At 37.7% G+C, this 14,036-nt stretch overlaps 2 protein-coding genes across 6 annotated transcripts in view; one reads left to right on the top strand and one right to left on the bottom strand.

Annotated features, from left to right (window-relative positions):
- LOC103824290 (complement C1q tumor necrosis factor-related protein 7) overlaps positions 1–14,036 on the bottom strand; it is a 395,389-nt gene that overhangs the window by 111,407 nt on the left and 269,946 nt on the right. The gene's annotated exons all lie outside the window — the stretch shown is intronic.
- Positions 1–14,036, top strand: part of PROM1 (prominin 1) — a 61,516-nt gene that overhangs the window by 26,145 nt on the left and 21,335 nt on the right. For all 5 annotated transcript variants that reach the window (XM_050973478.1, XM_050973477.1, XM_009099632.4 and 2 more), the window contains 4 exons: positions 1,365–1,570; positions 8,086–8,206; positions 10,896–10,959; positions 13,260–13,349. In XM_050973478.1, the coding sequence (XP_050829435.1) occupies positions 1,365–1,570; positions 8,086–8,206; positions 10,896–10,959; positions 13,260–13,349 (481 nt within the window). The remainder of the gene's footprint in view (positions 1–1,364; positions 1,571–8,085; positions 8,207–10,895; positions 10,960–13,259; positions 13,350–14,036) is intronic.

Genomic DNA, 14,036 nt, shown 5'->3' on the forward strand with positions numbered 1-14,036 from the left:
GTGTTCAACTACATAGAAAACAGTGATTCTTTTGCAGAATCCAGCCAAATTCTTCTTTCAAACATGCAGTTCATAGTCTTCAGAAGGAAGCACAGGTTTTAACAAGCAGTTAATAATAATTAAAAGAGTAGTTTTCATCCTAGAATTGGTAATTAGGGCAGAAATTTGCAACTCTGCTTATGGTGGTAATTGCTGTATTTGGCTCAGTTGGTAATTAGGGATTGTGAGGAAGGGCATCAGCAAAGCTGGAACTAGAGCATGATTGATATCTTGTGAGAAAATGTAACTTATTTTACAGGGCAGTTATGCAGCCTCAATTTCATCCTTTTGCTGCCAAGTTGCCCTTGTGCTGGTGGATCTGTAAAACAGCAAAGGACTCAAAGTACTAGTGTAAGAATTAGTTCCCCTAAGACTGGGAAAGGAAAGGAGAAGACAGATTTATCAGGGAAGAAGGACTGCTGGGGTGTGTCCACACTGTGCCATCTCTGTGCACATACACCTCCCTGGCCTGGTTTTGGCTGGATTGTGTTTTCAGCAGAGGGAAGCAGCACGGCCAGCTCACAGTGTGTCCCCTGGGAGCCAAATTGCCTCGTGCAGGGCCCTGCCAGGACTGCCTGGCCCAGCTCCTTGGTCCCAGGGCTCTTGCAGTGTGAAAGCGAGCCAGGGTATTGCGTTGCATCGTTCCCTTCCACTCCTGCCAGCTTTTGAAAGCATCCTTTTAGTTGCTGCTGCTTTGCTGTTTGGCAGCAGAATAAATGTCTTTGCCTGAGAGATCTTAAAATCTGTCTGCTTCTTCATGTTTTCCAGTCCCTAAGCAGGTTTAAACAGCCCTTTGGAGTAACCCCTGCCATTGTAATCGATCATCCAATGAAATACTTCCCTTTGGGATTCAGATGAATTTTTCTACTCTTAACTGAATGAAATGGAGAAAAAGTGAAGCCTCCTTTTCCCCCTGATGAGGTGTTGCTCTAGTTAGCCTTGCTGACATTTGTGGAGCCTTTTTGGAAACAGATGTGAGAAACAGTAAATTCGTGGTCTGGGAATTAAGATGTGTTCATTTTTAACCTGTTTCCATTGCACTGATTCACATTTATTTTTTGTGAGCCTGCTTCTCTCTTAGCTCTCACTCTTGTAGTTTGCCTAGCTAATACTCTAGGAAAATAATTATTAGCTGTCAGTATCTACAATGTTTCGTATCTTTTTGTTAGAAAAGTTGTCAATTATTGACAAAATATATCAATTCCATAACCTCAGTAACTCAGTAGATGGTTTAGTCTGTAGTTTGATTTTTAATTATTTGCTCTATATTGATTGCAGTTACTGTGTGATACCTGCTGTTACCACTATTTTTGTCTGAATTACAGGCCATCTACTATGAAATCGGTTTTATAGTCTCCGCAGCCTTGGGATTGCTATTTATTTTGTTACTGCCTCTTGTGGGACTTTGCTTCTGTATGTGTCGTTGCTGTGACAACTGTGGTGGGGAAATGCATCAAAGACAGAAGAAAAATGCTGACTGTCAGAGGAGCTGTTTTGCAACATTTCTTTTTGTTGCTTCTTTAATAATAAGGCAAGTGTGATAAAGAGAACAACAATATATATGCCTTGGTGTAGCACTTATTTTGCAGTGTCATATGACAAATGATATTACTGTATTAGCCTACAGGTGCAGAAATTATTGCTTATTAAAGAAAATGTAACTGCATTATAAAAAATTCTGCCACTGTTGCTATCCACAGGTACTTGATTGAGCAGAATATAGGTGTGAAACAAACAAAACAATTATGTTTGTATTGGGCAAATGACATTTTTGCCAGTCTCAAAACAGCAGTTGCAGAATGTTGCATTACACTTTTGAACACTGTAGAGACTGTATCCTGTGTTCAACCCCCATCCCCTAAAGAACCTGGGAGAGCACACACTGCCTTGATCTTGGTAGTGCTGTGGTAGTGAAAAAAGCAACTGACTTCTTTCAATATCTGCTGTACTCGAGATATTTATACTAGTTCAAAACAATGGGTTTTCTTCTGGGTCCTGTGTTGTTTAAACCATGCATGCACTCCCTGTAAATCCTGGCGTTTGGAGACATTTTTGCACTGTTGGTATTAGGACTATACTCCTGTGCTGGGTATGTAATGGGTGATGAGGAACTACAATCAAGATTTCTTCCTGCTTCCAAAATACATCGTTTGCTTTCAGGCTTTCTGTTCTCCTTTAACTTCTTCATGTTTTCACCTGCCTACTATCCTTATTTTGTGATTATATTAAAGAAGAAAAAAGTTTTTTGATCTATACAATGATTGTTCAGTCATATGGGATGTGCTTTGTCACTCCGCTGTAATCTAAATTGGTTTTTTTTTCTATTACTGTGTGTCATGACAAATGGTGACCTTGCTTACGCTCATATAGGGGACAGGCTGATATCAGATATGGGAACATGCTCTTTTCTCCCAAACATCACTAACAAGCATGACCCTCAAGAATTTGAAAACTCGAAAACTGAATGGTGTAGGGTGTTATATGCATGCCGGCCATGATGACAGGACAAAAGTTCTTTATGGTTCATGTGTGCCTTGAAGACAGTAAGTTATTGAATTACCACTCAACATGTTGAAACTGGAGGTAGGTCCCAGAGCTTGCCAGCTGTCTTTCCACCACGTTGCAGGACTCTGTGTTGCAGCATGCTATAATGACTGGGAAATATTGCCTATTAGTAGAAAAATTAAGATTGTCCCCTGGGAAATGACTTTCTGGTTATAATGACTGGGGAATTGCCTATTAGTAGAAAAATTAAGATTGTCCCCCTTGTTGGTCTCTTTACCCTATGCTTTTGCTGCCAGCTATCCTTGTGGGATTAAGCACAGCCAGCACAGGCAAGTGATTCTCCCCTAGTCATGACTAGCAGATCAGTGATCCCTAGTAATATGCTTTCCAGAACTAAGGAAATTGCCTCTTTAATATCTCCTTCCCCACCCCCCCTCCCTTTTTTATGAGACATCATGATGTATCAGTTGCTTACCCTAAGTGGGGGGTGTTGCCTGAAATCAGTCTGAAGGCTGAGTAATCTCATATGAGGACTCCCTGGTTAAGTCTATAATGCTGTGAGCGATGTGCAAGGCAAGATAGAACTTTATAAGGCTAATATTACTGATCCCAGACTAAGGGCTCGAGTCTCCAGTATGCCTCTGTACAAAGAGAGGTTCTCCTGCCCTTCCAGGATCTTCTTTAACAAGTGACAAGATGCCATACCTGTATCTATTTAAAGCCCATGTCAGCTTGCTTACTGCTGTGCTGTAATGCAAAAGGACAGTCTTACTGGTAGCCATTGCCCCAACAAAAAATACTGGAGGAAGCCTGAGATTTACTTAGAACTGTTTCTACATGTCTTGTACTGTACTCAGAAAGTATCCTTGTGGTGATTTTTTTGTGGAAACTTTATTACCTGCTTTTCCCTGAGGTTTCTATGCAATTTCAGCTTAGGTGGAAGGTTTACCTGTAATTGTTCCCAAAATCACGCTTCTCAAGGACTGTGCCAGAGCTGAATATGTAATAATAATAACAACCAGGTAATAATGTAATAATAACAATAACCAGAAGAGTTCAGTCCTGTGTGAGTAAAATGCTTACGGATACTTGCAGACAGAGGCAAAAGAATGAAAACTTGAATGATCTTTATCAATACAGGGTTACATTGAGATGTGCAATGAAATTACTACAGCAGACCCTGTCATTGTTCAGGTATAATTTCAAGTTCATGAAGCGTGGGAGGCCTTTCTTTGGGAGTAGGTCTCCCAAATCCCTGCCAAGAGATTGGAATGCTACAGACTCCTTTACCCTGAGCTGTGCTGCTTCAGAAGATGCATTTGGCAAGGCTGGCATCCCACAGAGTACCCTGAACACAAACCTCTGCCAGTGGAGCTTTGCTTTGAAGGCACTCCTGTGGAACCTTCACGTAGGCAGCTGCTGGAGGGCCTGGAAAGGATTTCTAGGGGATGGAGTTCTTCAGGATTACCATCTAAGTGTATGTTGTGTACCTTTCTCTTGTAGTGCCAGACATTCTGCACTACAAGATTCTCTCATTGAGCCATTTTTTTTCCGTTTTCTTTTCTTCTCCAGTCCTTGATATGGAAAAATAGTTTTAAATTGTCTTTCATTGACTGGGAAAGACAGGTTAAATGCACAGTGAAGAGTATTGGTAGGGGAAAGACTCTGATAGTGGAGCTTTCAATGGACTGTGTATCTAGGCAAAAGCTCTAGAAAACTCTAGTAGTGTGGGGATGGGTTTTCTTCTGTGTCAGTATGCAGCTTCACACTGACATATATGTGCTGGTAATGCAGATTTTAGAGTATCTCAGCCAGTAGATTTTAATCACAATGAACATTTCTTCTCACTTTTCTACTGATGTACTGCTCCGGTAATTAGAATGAGATTTTAGACTCAGCTTACTGGAGTGGTGTGTACAGGAAGTGTTTGAGTTTGAGGTTTTTTCTTTCAATTTAAAAAAAGACTTCAACTAGATCTGCTTTCTGCAAGTGGGGCTTAAGTGAGAAGTACACTTTCCTCAAGGAGGGGTATAAGAAACAAGTTGGAAAATCTGTGATTATGTATGGACTTGTTTATCTTAATAGGTCATTAGGGTGTCATTTTCTAGTACATACACTTTCTGTTTGATATATTTCTGTATAGATTGAGTCAAAAATACATGCAGTGTTTTGGTAGTTCACCAAAACACTGCATGTATTTTTATTTTTATTGTTCATACATGAGTGTTTCCCTACAAAGTAGGATTCTATTGCTAAAGAGCAGAGGATGTAGAAATACTCTATCAAATAAATAGCTAAGTAGATTTGATATTCCAGACTTATGTAAAAAATTACATTATTTTCTTCAAATGCTAACTGAAAGTTTAGAGACAGAGACCTGCTATTAGATCTTACTCACTAGTTATCTGCAAGCTTAGGCAAGCATGTTTTCTCTGGGAAAGAAATGTTTAATTCATTAGTTCTTGTACACTATAAAGGCAAGGGAGGAACATTTGATTTTTAAGAAAGCATAAATTGCAATACCAAATTTGCTGGTGAACCAAATATTTTGGTTATTGCATAGGAAAACACATAGTCAGTTTTCTGTGCCTCCAAGAGAGTTTGTGTTATAACCTTTTTTTGACGTAATGGATGTTCAGGAAAGTCAAGCCTGGAGGATGGAAATGATGTTTGGCATCTTGGCAAGTACTTCATCAGGCTTCACATTTGTTCTCTTGGCTTTGTAGGATTGGTAATACTCATTGTTCAGAACCTGGAAATCAATAGTATCTGAAAGAATTGGTGGAAAAGTTGATACAGAAATCTCTATTCCATGATTTAAAAAAATTATTTATCTGGTAGTGAAGAAGGGGCTATTCTTCTAATATGTAAATGAGCTCAAGGTTTCTATTTTGTGACTTGAAATTTTTTGCAAGGTCAGCTAAAGGAAAAGCGTGGGTTCTCCCCTGCAACTGGTTTAGTAATATTTCTATGCATCTGTGAAACCTGGCAAGAAACTTTAGAGTGGAATATGGGACTCCTGAAGAATTGTTAAAACTATTTTCTTAACCTGTTACAGAAGTGACATGTCCTTTTTATTCCTGCTTTATGACTTTCTCCTCATAGCTTCTTATTGAATGTTGACTCAAGGCTCAGTTACATAATAAATAGATTTTCCTTTCATGTTGTGTGTTTAGTTACATTCAGAGTGTAGTCACACTTGTTCTGAGTACCTTGGCTGCTTGAAATATCTCCACTATCTTGTTTCTTCCCACTCCTTCCATTTAGGAAGCTGAAGAGAAAGATGTTGTCCTGAGATCTTACAAACTACTGTTTTGTTAGCTCCAATTGACCTTTCTGATCTCTGAGCATAGAATTGAAAGGATAAAAATGCTTTCTGTCTAAAGATTGAGGACGTGGTCATAAACTCTGAGTCTCAGAGGCAATATACATGTTTGCTTTTCCTGATAACTTGAGATATTTTGTCTTCTCATTAACAAAGAAAAGCTAAAAATATTTTGATAGCAATTTCCATCACAGTAGAGTGAAAAGAAATAATATATTGCCTGTATTCAAAATTAAAATGTTTACTATGCTTATCATAGAATTATAGTTTGGATTAAAAGTTATTCAGTTCCTTGGTGTTTAGGCATATTGAGTTCTCATTCCTTGGTGGTAGGTGATAATAGTGTCTGCTTGAGTGTTAGTCATAGTGGCAGTAAAACTATGCCATTTGCTGTAGGTTAAGTAGGAGGATAAATGTGTGTGTCCCTTTGTTCCTTAGTGACTTCTGGGAGGTTAGTTAACAGCTAATTTTGAAGACATAGCTGTGAAATTTTGGGTAGAGAAGCAACCACTTTATGTCAATCTCTGTCATCCTCTCATGAATATTTTGGATATTGAGAAAAATATTAGTAAGGGAATCCTAGTAGATATGACCTGTAGCATATAGTCCTTCCATTTCTCCCTGTGAGCTGCTTTGAAATTGAAATTAGAATTTTCTAATTTAAATTAGAATTTTCCTTCAGCAAGTATTTTTCAGAACAACAAATTCTTGCACATGTGACCAGTTTTATGAGGAGAGCAAGCCTTAACATTATTTGGAAAAGCTAAAGTAGGAAAAGCAAAATAAAGATGAATGTTTGGTATTGATTTACTGAAGAAGGAGATGAGCATTATAAATCAGGGTGTTTGCTCCTGTCTTGCCAGGATACACAGGTCATGTTATTTTAGGTACCTGTTAGCTCTCCATCATTTCATTTATCTGGCTGTATTATGGCTGCCTTTGAATGCATATTCTGTGGAGCAAGAGTTACACTACCATGTATCTTTTTCCCCATAGAGAGCCTGGATTAGGTTTTCTGTAATTCTGATTTAAAAATACTAGTGTCTAAATCTTCTTGACACCCCAGCTTAGGATGTTTGACAGTTGGGCAGGGGTACAGTACCATTTGTGTTAGGGATTCTCTTCCCCTGTGTTTGGGTGTCCATAGTGGCCTTTTAGGGTACTGCCTCTCTAGTATTGAGCTGCAATACAAAGAAAGAGACTTATCAAATGTGCCAACCAGGAATTGCCTGTAACACACCTGACTGTGGCCTCAAGGCAGTGCCTGCCCTTTGGGGATGAATCCTGCCTGTGGAGAGTGCATCTCAGATTTCTGCTGGTTAAATCTCAGAGTTAGTGCTTAGCCCATCAGATGGGTTTGTAGGCAGCCCAGTTTTGAGGCTGTTACCACTCTGGTGGTTACTCTTGACTTTTCTGGTACTTGTCTGCAAGGTTAGCTGTTGTGAATGTGAGATGTCTAAAAGACATCCTTCTCTTTAAGTCGGTTTTACACCTAAGCTAAACAAAAAACTAAGGTTCATGTATGATAAGTGATCTTTGAAGTCCCTCTTGGGACCTTTAATTGCCTTTTAACTTACTGTTTCTGCAGATCTGCCAAGCCATAATGAAAACTTTACAATGAAGTGATCAAATATAAAATAATCATCAGCAGTGCTGACAGGAAGTCTAGCTTACTTTCCACAATTTGTTTCAGTATCAGGAAATGCATATTATTTTAGCATTAATATGGACTATTTGTGTGCTTTTGAATGATCCATGCAATTATGTAAATAAATTGTCTTATCATGAATAAACCTTGATGAAGTTATCTAATGAAAAATACTGCTTTTCGCAGTTAACTGGCAAGCATTTGCTTGTAGCTGTGTCAATGTTAATGCTTGTAACAGAACCTAAATCTCATACAATTTACTTAGGCTATATAGACATTTTCTGACAGTACCCATGCAAATGTAGTAGTTGTACATTAATAACTTCAGAAGACTTTGGGGTAACATCACTTTTCTTTTCTTTTTTTTTTTGAATTAATAATACAGTATTGGCCCTTTTGGCTCAGTCTTAGTTTGCCGCATGTTGTATGTGAGAACCTGTAGTAATTTGTGGAGACCTTTCTTTCTTTAGATAATATTGACATTTTTTGGGCTATGATTTTTTGATTCTGTCTTATGTTAGAATATGCACTTACACTAACAAATATCTGTTATCTGTATTTTTTGTAGTGTTGGAGTGCTCTGTGCATATGCTGCCAACCAGCATTTAACTAACCAAGTCCGAGGAGCAAAGAAACTGGTTAACAGTAATTTTAAAGATCTGAAAATTTTCCTTAACGACACTCCAGCGGTAAAGAACTTTTTCTTTATAGGGAATGAGGGTGGGAGGGAAGAGGGATAAATAAGAAATACTGCAGAAAATAATTCTTTCTTTCTGCATACCTGCAGTATTTTCTTTATTTTTTGTATGTCAGTCTCACTAAGTAGAATAAACGGTGCAAGGTAAGATGTTTTCACACAGCAGTGAGTGCTTGGGAGTTACCCTGATGGATCAGCATTCCTTGAACAACTGAGCTGTACTTTGGCAGTTAGCTGCTGTGCTGCTTGTAGGCCCTTTTCCTCCTACTGAACTAGTGTAGATCACAAGCAGAAGATAACGAATTTGAAAAAAAAAGGTTTTAAAAGGAAAGCATTAAAAAAAAAAGTAGGATATGAAAACTTGGATTCCTTGTTGCTCTTTCTTGTTTCCTTGTATTTTGGACATACTTCTATGGGCTTTGGGACAGAGCCACAATAACTTCTTTTCCAGGAATATTTTGGACGGTTTTTTCTGTAAACCAAAGTCACACTGTACCGTACTGAAGAGGAAAGATTCTTTTCTTTCAGATTTTTCTTCGTGTTCCATAAGCAATCCTCTGCATATATTGTTTTGTGTTGGAAAAAAAAAAAAAAGCTAGATAGGAAGACTTGTAGACAGTGTGCAGTTTCAATTCTTAGTGAATTTATAGGGGGCGGAAAAAGTCTGACATTTCTTTTACCTTGGCTTTCATTAGTTTTAATTATTTGAATTCAGTTTTATTAACCTGTTTTACTTCCATGTGACTTATAAATTAGAAATAGGTGGAATTCATGCAGTTACGTGGAATCCACAAGTGTGGTAGCATCCCAGGCACAGTAATTCTGGGCTGCTTTTCTGCTGACCAGGGCTATGTGAAAACAGGAGACATCTTGGGAGAGGCCTCAGATGTTTTCCTATCTGGAGTGTTCTCCAAACTTTTTTGTGTGTGGTGTTGTGACAGATGGGTGCTGGAGGTATATGGCAAGAAGTGGAGGTCATGCCAGTAATCCCTCTTGAAACAGAGTGCTTTTGGTCAGTCTAGAGCTGATGCTGGCCACAGAAGGATCAGTATAGTCACATCAGAAACCACCAGGGTCCCCTTGACGGTGTTCTGACAATCAGGAACTTCAGAGGAGGAAATCTGTTATGTAGAAGTAACTACTTGAACAGAGGAGAAAAAAATAGACACTAGCTAAAATGCTAATAAAAACACTTAATTATTAAATTTAAAAGTGTCAGGACTTGAACACTTCTGCCAGAGGTTAGTCAGTCTCAGTAGTTTTTTAGTTTCAGTGTGGTATTATTACCTTTTCTTTTTTAGACTTGGTGTTAATGCAGTCATCAGTTGTATCTCATGAGTCATTTTGTCAGACGAGGTGCATGAGTATCATGTAAACACACACATTTGTAAGAACTTCTTGAGAAAAGGAGAAGAGCTACAGTTTTTTGAAAAAGTTCTAGTATCCAACTAATTGTCTGTAAAGCTCTGAAAGTCGAACTGATGTCCTTGACTCATCAGTATGAGGTGTGTACAGCATATAAGAGGATTTGAAAAAGAAGTCCTGTGTTAAGAGTTCATGTCACATGAGATTTGCAGACTGTGAGTATTGAGCAATAACACTATTAGTCATACAGAATTGCCTTTTTCTGGGACATTGCTGGAGACAATGCAAACCTTTGAGACCTGTAGCCCTGCAAAATTTTAGTCCTTTGGTTAAGCTAGGTAGACGAAAATAATTAAATAAGCAAAAATATACCTACAGCCTTCTCAGTAAGAAACTCTCATTTTTTTTTTCTCCTGTGTTAAAGAAGAAGGTCCATTCCTTACTTTGTCATTTAATTAGATTCACTGATCAATAGGTTTTTTCGAGGGTGGCTTTTTTTGTCTGTTTTTATTTCACAGAAAGTTTGAGACTGCAAGCCAGATATACTTTTGTACACATTTGAATCATGCTTAAAATTGGAAATCCATTTCTCAAGTGTTTTAACCATTACACCACTTTAGCTTGATTGGGGTAGAATTCATTATTTTAAGCATGCAGAAATCAATAATGTCTTTTCAAAGTTAGTGTAATTTTTCCACTTGGGATGGTTCTTTATTAGCCTTTTCTCCAAACCTAGGATTTGGTGGTAACTGAGTTGCTGGTCTACATTGTTATGGTGTTTTGGTAGAGCTTAAGTTGAGACTGGGCCAAATCCACCTGTGGGTAAGGAAAACTACTTGTGTTAAGACAGAGCAGCTGACTCCTTTCCACAAGAGAAGGTCTGAGAGGCTGCCCAAATACAAATCTGCTGGCTTGGTGAATTGTTTCAGAATTGCCACTGCAGTAATGCCATGCCTTTCCATGAAGGAGGAACTCGTGCTGGAGGATATCAAGTAACAGAGCTGAAGACCTGGAAAACCTTATTGGCCTGGCTGACTTGAAGCCTCCCTAAGGCCACAGTGCCTGCTAGTTAATATTTTTGAACTGAATCATTGACCACAGAGCTGTTGCAATTAAGTAGATATCCCAGTCAGACACTTTATGTGCAGATCTGTTGAGCAAATAAAATACTTGGTTAGTTGAAAACAGTAGATGGCCAGTGTTTGGAGGGGTTTGCACACATTTTTGATTGCTTCAGAGTGATTATTTGACACATTCAAAAGGGTTACGTTTTTCAGTTCTGTTAATAGTTTTTTTTTAAATCATTTTCTTCTCAGCAAATTGACTACTTGGTGAACCAGTACAACACAACTAAGGATAAAGCACTGTCTGACCTAAACAGTAAGTATTTTTATTCAAAGAGGGTTAGCACTGTAGAGTTAAAAGCTTCTATAAGATGGTGTAATTAGCTCATAGTGCTAGGTGAAATTTCATTTATAAGAATATGGTTTTCAAATAGAAGTGCTGTTCTCAGTGGTAAGTGAGACTAAAATCCTTTTTACATAAATTTTTTCAGAGCTGGTATAATGTGGAGTATTTCCTGAAATAAAAGTGTTTTATTAAGTTATTATCCAATAAGTCAGGCTATTATTTTATTTTCCTTTTCAGTTTTGTAATATTTTGGAATATTTGTCCTCAGGTCTTAGAATTGGAGCCAAATATCACGGAACAGAGCTACTAGGAGTTGTGATAGTTCCAGTGAGAGAGATCTCTATTTATTTTTCTTGTTCTACCTTTGTCCTCTCTTCAGCTAGGAGTTGAGTTATAAGCTTATCTTCTTTCTAAAGCTGCTTAATGTATTTGCCATTTCAGGACAAGCAGTTGAAGAGCAGGAGATAAAATTTGAATTAGAACTGCTGCACTTTCCTCTTCAGCACAGTTACAGTATGAGGCATCATATTTAAAGCTCTCAGTAAACAAAAACAACCAGAAAACTATTTTTTTTTCTTTTTTGGTAATTTAAGATTCACTTTCCAAAATTCCTAATAGAAAGGGCTGACCATAATCAGGACACACAATGATTCAAGGTGCATTGTGTGCCAGGTGTTTATAAATGCATACAGGTTTCATTGTTGGATTGAGGGATTGTTGCTGGGGTCAAACTGTGCAGCTGTGGCATTGTGCCACTTATAATAAATTGATTCTCATGTCCAGAATCTCTGCTTCTGTGTAGGTTTAAAATGTATATTAAAAATAGTTTTCAGTTAAGCCAGCTTGGCATACCCTGAGGTTAATGTGTCTTGTCTATGTGAGGCTTTATTGCATATTGAATATGCCTGTGAAAGTAGTAGTAGCAGTAGTTAAGTAGTCTTCCTACTTCATTCTCAGGACCAGAGTAGCAGGAGCACTCTGGTCTAAAAAATAGATGTAATCTTTGAGTCTATGATAATAATAACAGTAATAATAAAAAATTGATATTGGTATTTCAAGTATTAGCTTGAAGCTTCCCAGCCACTCCAAACTGAAATTTCAAATTAAATGTTTATTTGTTCTCAAGTCAAATTTATAGTGTTAGTTAACAGATCCTACAGGGCCTGTGATGAGAGAATCATCAAATAAAAATAGCTTTTATTTTCTTGAAAAACCAGAATTAATTATGTTGACACCTGGGTACAGAAGGATTTTTTCCTAAGGAAATCAACAGTAGCAGGATCTCCAGAGAACTCTAGATCAGTTCAGTTTACCTTAAGGAAATGTGGAAAAGTGTTTAATACTCGGTAGAAGTTCTCAACTCAAGCCAGATATGATAGTGCTGACAGTAAGGGATGCTTCTGTATCAAGCAGTATTCCCATCTCATCAAAAGGAAAACAACTGAAAAATCAGGTTATTGTGATCTGAAAATGGAGAGGACCTGGTGATTACCTAAAGGATGTGTCACATCAGAATGTTTCACCCAGCTCTGCTCAGCATTTCTCTGTTGCTTTGCTGAACCAAGGTTCATTTCTTTGTGGGCAGGGAGACTGGAGGGTTTGGAGGTGGGGAGAGCTGGGGCTGTGGTGTCCGTGCTGGATGTTCTGCATGAGGGTACAGGGGCTTAATGAGCTTAAGGGATTTCAGCAGGGCTGGCTTGTGGGTGACCTTGGTGTTGCTGGACACATGAGGAACAGGAGAAAGGAAAAGAATCCACTTCTTAGTTTCTCTTGCAATATGAAAACATAGTTTGTAGTGAAAAACTATGACACAAAATTCCTGTTCAGATGCTGGACCACTTGAAGATAAATTGTGGAAAAAATCCTGTTCCCAGAAAAGTAGTAAATGCATTGAAATACATATTGTGGAGTTTGTTGAAACTCTTGTGTGTCTTTACTGATGTGGTCAAGTGTTAATGAATATTTTCCACCACATTTTGATTTACTTGTTTCATTTATAAACATATAGGTAGCTAAAGCAGAGCTGTGTCTCTATATTGCCTTCTGTCACCTAAGTTCTGACTGTCAGGCCTTAAAAAAATTTCAATAATTTTTGTATGTATGAATGAAATTGTACACATATATAAAAGCATACATATATATATATATATATGTATATACATAATATATGTATTTTTTAAGTAAAGAGTCTGATAGCAGGCAGTTTAAGAGACAGTTTAAATTGAGCTAGTGTATAACGTGTTGGTTATTTTTATCTCTCCATACTACAGATGTTGGACCTGTACTTGGAACCAGAGTTCAAGAACAGCTGGGAAAAGAAGTACGTCCTGCACTTGATGCAGCTCTGACAATGGCAGGAGGTAAAGATGTACATGTTGTATAATATTCTGTTATCATGGTAAAACAGGCACAGCATGGGATAGCTTTGTGCAATACCATGAGTCAACTTACCATTTTTCTGCATGCCTGGACGTTTCTTTTAAATAGAGGATTTCACACATCTTAAGATTGATAAATACATTTAAAACCTAAATCAAAATTTATGTGATATTGTTGATGCTTAGTTTTGGGAGTCAGTGAATAGGGATGAAATCTGAATTTCCTGCTCCAAGTTGCTGTCCCTTTCTGTTGAATATAAAGGAAACAAGGAAAACTGTCCTTTTAGAGTTGCATAATTATTATAGCCATAATTATTTTCAGATTAGTCAGGGATTTTGTCCTGTACATTGCCAAGATTATTATGAGAGTGTTAGCCAGCATTTCTTCATTATATCTTTGAGTTTGGCATTGCTCATTCTTAGTTCTTTCTCTTTTTAGAGAAAATATTCCTTTATTATTTTTCCATTTAAGGCTTCTTTTTTCACTAATCAGATACAGCTTACAGAGCAAAGGGAAGGCATCCATGAACTTGGGTCACTTTGGTTTTGGTTTTTTTTTTTTAGCCATGAATTCTCTTTCATTCACTTGTCATCATTTTCCTTTTTTTTTTTTTTGCTTTATTTCTCTTATTTTTCTTGAAGTCAAAGTGGAAAGGGCTATCAAAGGTA

The sequence above is a fragment of the Serinus canaria genome, chromosome 4 (assembly GCF_022539315.1).
Source record: "Serinus canaria isolate serCan28SL12 chromosome 4, serCan2020, whole genome shotgun sequence".
Taxonomy (NCBI): Eukaryota; Metazoa; Chordata; class Aves; order Passeriformes; family Fringillidae; genus Serinus; species Serinus canaria.